Source organism: Pan paniscus, chromosome 2, assembly GCF_029289425.2.
Source record: "Pan paniscus chromosome 2, NHGRI_mPanPan1-v2.0_pri, whole genome shotgun sequence".
NCBI classification, from domain to species: Eukaryota; Metazoa; Chordata; class Mammalia; order Primates; family Hominidae; genus Pan; species Pan paniscus.
In genome coordinates, this window is record NC_085926.1 from 44,578,211 (window position 1) to 44,587,507 (window position 9,297).

The window sequence follows — 9,297 nt, forward strand, 5'->3', positions numbered from 1 at the left end:
AGAAGAGCTAGCTTATTTTACTTGTTTCCAGGTTCCAGTCCTTGTCAAGGATCAGGACACTCTCCAGAAGGCGGTGAGTGCCCCAGGAACAACACTTCCTCCTGTACTTCCTGGCAGCCACATAGCAGCTGAAATTTGCCCGCATCCTCCTACTGACCTAGTGGCATTCAACCTCCAGGATCCTCAGCATGGTATTTACTCAGTGCGCTGGGTTTTGGGCTGTTCAAAGATCCTTTCTGTGGCTCATCCCCCTACTTCCAGGGAGTTGCTTCCTCTGCTACCCTGTCTAGGAGTCTCTTACAGTGCCAATTTCTTTCTGCTGTTCTGTTGTTCTCTCCTTCTTTCTTGGGCCCCTCTGAGCTTGTATACATCCCCTTTTTTTTTTTTGAGACGGAGTTTCGCTCTGTCGCCCAGGCTGGAGTGCAGTGGTGCTATCTCAGCTCACTGCAACCTCCGCCTCCTGGGTTTACGCCATTCTCCTACGTCAGCCTCCTGAGTAGCTGGGACTACAGGTGCCCGCCACTGTGCCCGGCTAGTTTTTTAATTTTTTTTTTTTAGTAGAAACGGGGTTTCACTGTGTTAGCCAAGATGGTCTTGATCTGACCTTGTGATCTGCCCGCCTTGGCCTCCCAAAGTGCTGGGATTACAGGTGTGAGCCACTGCACCCGGCCATTTTTCTTTTTTTTTTGAGATGGAGTCTCGCTCTGTTGCCAGGCTGGAGTGCAATGGCACAATCTCGGCTCACTGCAACCTCCGCCTCCCGGGTTCAAGCCATTCTCCTGCCTCAGCCTCCCGAGTACCTGGGACTACAGGCACGTGCCACCACGCCCAGCTAATTTTTTTGTATTTTTAGTAGAGACAAGGTTTCACCATGTTGGCCAGGATGGTCGTAATCTCTTGACCTTGCGAGCCACCCGCCTCGGCTTCCCAAAGCTCTGGGATTACAGGTGTGAGCCGCCATGCCCTGCCTTGTATCATTCTTACTGCTACTCTTTGTGTTATTCCAGCTCTGCAAGTGGGGTCACTCAGAAAAGGTTTGTAGGTCCCATATGCAGCTTTTTCTCCCTCCTCAGATTCTCCTGCCCCTGAAGCTTCTGCCCTTTCCCAGGAAGAGAACCCAAGAAATCAATTAATGGCACTTATGCTCCTAACAGCCCAGCCCCAGGTAAGGTTTGCATCCTCTTTCCTTCCCATCTGCACAGCATAACTGTGGCTGAAGTGCCCTCTCTCATCCTTGTGCTTCAATGTCCAGTCAGTTCCCATTTCTAAATCAGGGTCTATGCTATTGGAAGACAGACTTTACATGTGATCTCCTTATGTCTCCCTGATGTCTGTTATGCACTCATGGCCTCACAGTGTATCCCTTCCCCAGAAGTGAAGGGAACCTTTCGACAGGCAAGTTCCTGGGCATTGGTAATCTCACACACACTTGTTATTTCAGGAGTTGGTGATGTTCGAGGAGGTGTCAGTATGCTTCACTTCAGAGGAATGGGCATGTCTGGGCCCAATCCAGAGGGCCTTGTACTGGGATGTGATGCTGGAGAATTATGGAAATGTGACCTCCCTAGGTAAGGATTCTTCTTTCTATGATGCTTACCTTTATTTCACCAGCCATTATTTGTTTTCTGATTATAAAAGTAGCATATATGTATTTTGGAAAACACCGAATATTACAAAGAAGAAAAAAACCTTCCTTAACATCGCTATTTCCAGATAACTATTATCATTTTGATATATTACCTTTCTGTTTTTTCTATATGTTTGAGGGATTTTTTACATTGTTCCAAAGTGTGTGTGTGTGTGTGTCTGTGCACAGTTTTATAGCTTGCTTTCCTTGTGTGTGTTCTCACATGTTACAAACTCTTTGCAGTTATTATCTATATTGGCTATATGATTTGTACCATAATTCAGTCAGCCATTCCTTATTTTGGATAACTGCTATAATAATCATCTGTCTCTGTGCCTAAGGCCTTCTAAAATGTTTTATTATTTTTAGAGGTACAATTACTGGGCATAAGTGTTTGAATGGCTTTGAGGCTCTTGCTTCATATTGCCAAATTACTTTCTGTAGCGATCCCTGTCCTCTCTGTTCTTAGAAGTGGTGTATAAGAACACTCCTTTTGCTCTGCCTTCATTTGTACTGAGTAATCCCACAATTCTAAATTGTTGCTAATATATTTTTAAAGTTATATATATTCTAAAATAGATTTCTTTGATAAATAATAAAAGAATATTTCAAAACAATTTTTAGCCATTTTTGCTTCCAGCAGACATTAAATACCTATCATGGTACAGCTGTGAAAATGATGTGATTCGGCCCTTAAATAGCTTACGATGGTTTAGGAGATGATTACAGAGATATTAAATATACAAGGCAGAGTAAAATAATTGGTACAAGAGTGGCATAAACCTGGTGTGACAGAAATGCAGAAAACGGGGCAATCAGTTTCATTCCTAGGGATTAGCAAAGGCCATAAAGGAGGTAGCATTTATACTGGAACTTGAAGAAAAGAGTAGAATTCTCTTTGGAGAAATCAACGTTCAGAACTGGGTAAGCAGCCACAGGAACTAACTTTGACTGAAATACAGATTTACAGTATCAGTTTAAATGGCTGCAGAGTATTGCATGGTCTGTGTATCATGCTTTACATTGACAGCTTTATGATTCTGAATGTTTCTATTCAAGAACATTACATAACATTCCATTTTTTCTGTACTGCCTTTGTATGCATCGGGCATGTTTTAAAATTGCCTAGATCTTCCATATTTCTGGTAATATTTATTCTTTGGAATTGGAGTCTTTTCTGTATTTTCTAATTGACTGTCATTTGCATATATGGAAGTACTTTTTGTGTGTGTTAATTTTGTACCTAGCAACTTTATTTTATTGTCTTTAATAATTTAAACTGTGCATTTTCACACTTTTGAGACTGTATCCTTTAGTATCTCAGTAGTGGCAGTGGTGGGTGAAACAGTCTGTAGATTTTATACTTTGATACATATTACCAAATTATTTTCTACCAATGATACTTGAATTAAACTCCCACAGAAAGAACACACAGGAGAGCCAATTTTCCCTGGATATGCTCATGATTTGGTCAGTCTTTTAATTAAATCTTTGCGAGGTAGATGAAGAATACCATCTTTTGTTTGTTTGTTTTTCATGTTTTCATTATTAGTGTGATTGAAATCTCTTCATATGTTTGTTTATTGGTCATTTTACTCCTATTCATATACTTCCTATATATAGAACTACTGCTAATGCTTTGTCAGTTGTTGCATATGTTTTTCCCATTTGTTTGCCTTTCAATATTATTAATTTTTTTTTAAGCCTTAGAAGATCCTTTATGTTGTCAAACTTGGCAGTATTTTCCTTTATGGTCTTAGTGGTCTTTTTCCTCATAAAATTATTTTGTAAACCCACCTGTATTCTATTTTTTTTTTTTTTGAGATGGAGTTTCCACTTGTCGGCCAGGCTGGAGTGCAGTGGCGTGATCTCAGCTCACTGCAACCTCTGCCTCCTGGGTTCAAGCAATTCTCCTGCCTCAGCCTCCCAAGTAGCTGGGACTACAGGCATGCACCACCAGGCCCAGCTAATTTTTGTATTTTTAGTAGAGACGGGGTTTTGCCGTGTTGGCGAGGCTGGTCTCAAACTCCTGACCTCAGGTGATCCACCCGCCTCAGCCTCCCAAAATGCTGGGATTATAGGCGTGAGCCACCATACCCAGCTGTATTTTCTTATTTATCATTTTATTTTGACATTTAAGCTTTAATCCATCTTGATATTTATCAATTTATCTTGATACATAGAATGACATAGACATCTTGTGGAGGGGTTTTATTGCTTTTTGAGATGGCAGCCTCACTATGCTGCCCAGGCTGGCCTCAAACTCCTGGCCTCAAGCAAACCTCCCACCCCAGCCTCCCAAGTAGCTGGGACTCTAGGCATGCACCACCCTCCAAGCTTGTTTTTTAATCCAAGTAGCTTTCAGTAGTTCCAAAGCTATTTACTCAATAATCAATCTTTCCTAAAAATTTTTAAATAGACTATATGGATTAATTGGCTAATTTTATGAAGAACACTCACCATGGACCCATACCTCATGCTGTACACTAAAATAAATTCCAGATAGGTCTAAGAGTTAAACTAAAAAAAAAAAAAAATAAGATAATGTAATTGCTTGATTATTCTGGCTCTTTGAAGAAAAAGAAACTTGAACCTACTTTAATAAATTAAAAAAAAAATGTGCACTCCGATGTTGTTGGGGCTTTGGGCAAGCAGATGCCCAATGTTTATTCCCATTGACTTAGTAACTCTGATTTGAGATACATTAAAGAAATGGTTCAGAAAGAGGAAATAAAAGTTATATGTCTAAAAATAGTCCCAGGTAACTATGATGGTTAAAAGTTGGGCAAAACAAATTCCCTAAGGTAAAGTACTAAGCAGAGCATGGTGTTTTGACCTAATAGTATATTATGACACTATCAAATATTATGACAACTCTGTGTACTCAATTTTCATGCATCGATAAACTGTGGTAGAAAAGTAGACTCCCAGATAACTTGTACATACTACTTCAGTATGTAAAATATTTGTATATGTTTATTTAGGAGATTGGACTAAAACTTGAAGGAAAGTATTAAGAAATATTGAGTACCTCCCCTGTCAGGCTTAGCCCCTGCCTTAAAGTACATTCAAATTGGAGAGATAGACATTTCCACTTATAATTACAATACAATTTGGCACATTCTGTATAATAAAAGGGTGCATAAGTTTGTGTGAGCCCATAGGAGCCTGGGATTGATGGAAGGATTGGGACAGTGGGAGGAGGAGATGGATGGTTCCCAGTTCCTCCACCAGGAGGGAAAGATTTATAACAGTTTTACTGAGGTATATTTAACATACCATAAAATTCGCCATTTAAAGTGTACAGTTCAGTGGTTATTGTGTATTCACAGAGTTGTGCAACCATCACCACAATAATTTTAAAACATTTTTGGCCGGCATGGTGGCTCATGCCTGTAATCCCAGCAGTTTGGGAGGCCAAGGCAGGTGGATCACGAGGTCAGGAGATCAAGACCATCCTGGCTAACACGGGGAAACCCCGTCTCTACTAAAAATACAAAAAAATTAGCCGGGTGTGGTGGCAGGTGCCTGTAGTCCCAGCTGCTTTGGAGGCTGAGGCAGGAGAATGGCTTGAACCCGGGAGGCAGAGCTTGCAGTGAGCCGAGATTGTGCCATTGCACTCCAGCCTGGGCGACAGAGCAAGACTCCGTCTCAAAAAAAAAAAAAAAAAAAAAAATTTCATCAACCCCAAAAGGAACCTTGAACCCTTCAGCAGTCCACCTTCATTTCACCTAACTCATTCCTCCAATCCAGCCCTAGCAGGCACCAATCTACTTTCTACCTCTGTAGATTTGTGTATTTGAAACATTTCATATAAATGGAATCATGCAATATGTGGTCATTTGTGATTGGCTTCTTTTACTTAGCATAGTATTTCTAAGGCTCATCCATGTTGTATCAGGTATCAGTTCTTTATTCCTTTTTATTGCCAAATATTCCATTGAATGGATATATCTCCCATTTATCAGTTGATAAATACTTAGGTACTTCCGCTTTTGGTCCATTATGAATAATGCTGCTATGAACGTTTGTGTATAATTTTTTGTGTGGATATATGTTTTCATTTCTACCTAGAAGTAGAATTGCTAGGTCTTATGATAACTCTGTATTTAATCATTTGAGGAACTTCCAGACTGTTTTCCAAAGCAACTGCACCATTTTACACTCCTTCCAGCAGCGTATAAGGGTTCCTGTTTCTCCGCATCATCCCTAACACTTGTTATTATCTGTCTTTTTTATTTTAACTATCCTAGTGGGTCTGAAATGATATCTCACTGTGGTTTTGATGTGCATTTCCCTGATGGTTAATGATGTCGAGCAACTTCTTATGTTCTTATTGACTATATGTATGTCTTCGGAGAAAACTGTCTATTCAGATTCTTTGTCTATATTTTAACTAAGTTATTTGTCTTTTTATTACTAAGTTGTAAGAGTTCTTTATATATTCTATATATAAGTCCCGTAACAGATATATGACTTACAAATATTTTCTCCTATTCTGTGGGGTCTTGCCCTGTTGCCCAGGCTGGAGTGTAGTGGTGTGATCATAGCTTACTGCAGCCTTGAATTCCTGGGCTCAAGCGATCCTCTCACCTCAGCCTCTCAAGTGGCTGGGATTACAAATGCACCCCACCAGCCTGGCTAATTTTAAAATTTTTTGTAGAGACAGAGTCTTACCGTGTTGCCCAAGCTGGTCTTGAACTCATGGCCTCAAGCGATCTTCCTGCCTCAGCCTCCCCAAGTGCTGGCATTACAGGCATGAGCCACTGAGCCTGGTGACTTTTCCCTTACTTGATGGTATCCTTTGAAGGACAAAAGTCATTAATTGTGATGAATTCCAGTTTTTTTTTTTCTTTTGTTGCTTCTGCTTTTGGTGTCATATCTAAGAAACCATCACTAATCTAGGGCTGGGAAGATTTATGTCTATGTTTTCTTTTAAGTTTTAGCTCTTACATTTCGGTCTTTTATCCATTTTGAGTTAATTTTTTTATATAGTATGAGATAAGGATCCATCTTCATTCTTTTGCATGTGGCACCATTTATCCCAGGCACCATTTGTTGAAAAGACTGTGCTTTCCCCATTGCATTGTTTTGGCACCCTTTTAAAAAAGCAGTTGATCATAAATATCAGGGTTTATTTCTAAAGTCTCAATTCTAGTCCTTTGATCTATATGTCTACCCTTATGTCAGTATCACCCTCTCTTACTATTTTGGCTTCATGGTACATTTTGAAATAAAAAGGTGTGAGTCTTCCAACTATGTTCTTTTTCAAGATTGTTTTAGCTACTCTAGGTCTCTTGACTTTCCATCTAATTTTGGTATCAGCTGGTCAATATCTTTGAAGAAGCAAGCTGAGATTTTAGTAGGGATTGCAATGAATCTGTAGACCAATTTGAGGAGTACTGCCATTTATCAATGTTAAATCTTTTAATCTTTGAACATGAGGTTTCTTTCCATTTATTTAGGCCTTCAGCTTCTTTCAATAATGTTTTGTAGTTTTCAGAATATAAGTTTTTCACTTCTTTTGTTAAATTTATCCTAATCTTATTGTTTCTGAGACTATTATAAATGTTTTATTAATTTTCTTTGTGGATTATTTAATACTAATGCATAGAAATACCACTTTTTTTTTTTTAATGCGATGGGGTTTTATACGTTTCTCAGGCTGACCTTGAGCTCCTGGGCTCAAGCAGTCCTCAGCCTAAACCTACTGAATAGCTTTGACTACAGGTGTGTGCCACTATGTCAGGCTGATTTTTATATGTTGAGCTTGTATCCTGCAATCTTGCTGTATTTATATATTAGTTTTAATAGCTTTTTAGTGATTTCCAAGGATTGTCTATATGCAAGATTTTGTCATCTGCAAATAGAGATAATTTTACTTCTTTCTTTACAATCTGGATGCCTTTTATTTCTTTCTCTTGCCTAATTGCTCTGGCTAGAACCTCCAGTACATGTTGACTAGAAGTGGCAAGAGCAGACAGCCTTTTCTTGTTCTTGTCCTTAGAGAGAACACATTCAGTCTTTCACCATGAAATATAATTTATTTTAATTTTTTTGAACAGTGTCTTACTCTGTTGCCCAGGCTAGAGTGCAGTGGCGCGATCACGGCTCACTACATCCTCAACTTCCTGGGCTGAAGTAATCCTCCTAATCCTGTTATCTCAGCCTCCCACATATCTAGGACCACAGGCACACACCAAGCTAATTATTTGTTTTTATTTTAATTTTTTTTTTTTCTGTAAAGACAGTGTCTCACCATGTTCCCCAAGCTGGTCTCAAACTCTTGGCCTCAAGCAATCCACCTACCTTGGCTTGCCAAAGCACTGGGATTACAGGCATGAGCCACTGTGCCTGGCCAGAAATTCTATTCCTACTTTGTTGAGTGTTTTTATTACCATGGAGTGTTTTATCTATTGTCATGATGATGTGGTTTTTGTTTTTCATTTTGTTGATATGGTGTATTACATTAATTGGTTTCCTAGTGTTATACCAACATTATTTTCCTGTGATAAATCTCACCTGGTCATGGTGTATAATTCTTTTTATGTCCTGCTAGATTTGGTTAGTTAGCATTTTGTTGAGGATTTTTATGTTTGTATTCATAAGCTATATTTATCTATAGTTTTCTTTTTTGTGATGGTTATGTCTGGTTTTGCTATCAGGGCAACACTGGCTTCATAGAATTAGTTGGGAAATGTTTCTGTTTATTGGAAGAATTTGTGAAGAAATGGTATTCTTTTAAGGTTTGGTAGAATTTGCCAGTGAAGCAACCTGGGCCTGGGCTTTTTGTGTGCAGGCAGGGGGTGGGGGTAATTTTTTTTTTTAATTACTGATTCAATTTCTTTCCCTGTTGTAGATCTACTCAGATTTTCCATTTTTTTCTTGAGTCAGTTTTAGTAATTTGTGGCTTTCTAGGAATTTGCCTATTTCATCTAAGTTGTCTTAATTTATTGGCACAGTATCATTGATAGTATCATTTATACTCCTTTTTATTTTTTAAGATCAATGTTAATGTCCAGAGAGTGACTTTAGAACTTAGTTTTAAAGGGTGTAGGTACGGGCTTGGGTAGTGAGTTGGAAAGAAGAAGAGCAATTCAGGAAGAGGAAAGGACACGGACAGTGATAGGCAAGAAATGACATGTTTGGGCAGCTGCATGTAGTTCAGTGTGGCTAGAGTCTAGGGGCATAAGAGATACTGACGATAGTTGATACCAGAAAAACAGGCAGTGGGTGAAGATATCCCTTTGACTCCACTGGTTATTTCTGCTTTGTCCTGTAGGCAATGAAGAGTTAGGTGTTTTGTGCAGGTAAGTGACAGGATCAGATTTACCTATCAGAAAGATCATTGATAGAAGATAGGCATGGATTAGGGCAGATGAAAGGCGGGGGGTGTCAGTGGTAGGAAAGCCTGTGTCTTTCTTGCAGGCTTCATTCACCAAAGGTTATGGAAAGTAACCAGCTCCCTCTGTCATTCTGACATTTTTCTACAAAGTCTTAAAAAGCTCAAGAGGCCCATATATAGTCTGATTCCTAAGCTAAAAATATTAAATAGTTTAACCAGCTAATTAGCTACTGATACAAGAGTTGCTAATTTCTTAACCATTTTCCATCTCAGTTTAACTACTTGTAACACTTCATTTCCTTATATAGAAATGTTTCATTATATA

The 9,297-nt window shown here is 39.0% G+C and overlaps 1 protein-coding gene across 6 annotated transcripts in view; it reads left to right on the plus strand.

Annotated features, from left to right (window-relative positions):
* Positions 1-9,297, plus strand: part of ZNF197 (zinc finger protein 197) — a 25,860-nt gene that overhangs the window by 6,168 nt on the left and 10,395 nt on the right. For all 6 annotated transcript variants that reach the window (XM_008961534.6, XM_008961533.6, XM_057301700.2 and 3 more), the window contains exons 3-5: positions 32-191; positions 1,074-1,165; positions 1,442-1,568. In XM_008961534.6, coding sequence (XP_008959782.2) covers positions 32-191; positions 1,074-1,165; positions 1,442-1,568 — 379 coding nt within the window. The remainder of the gene's footprint in view (positions 1-31; positions 192-1,073; positions 1,166-1,441; positions 1,569-9,297) is intronic.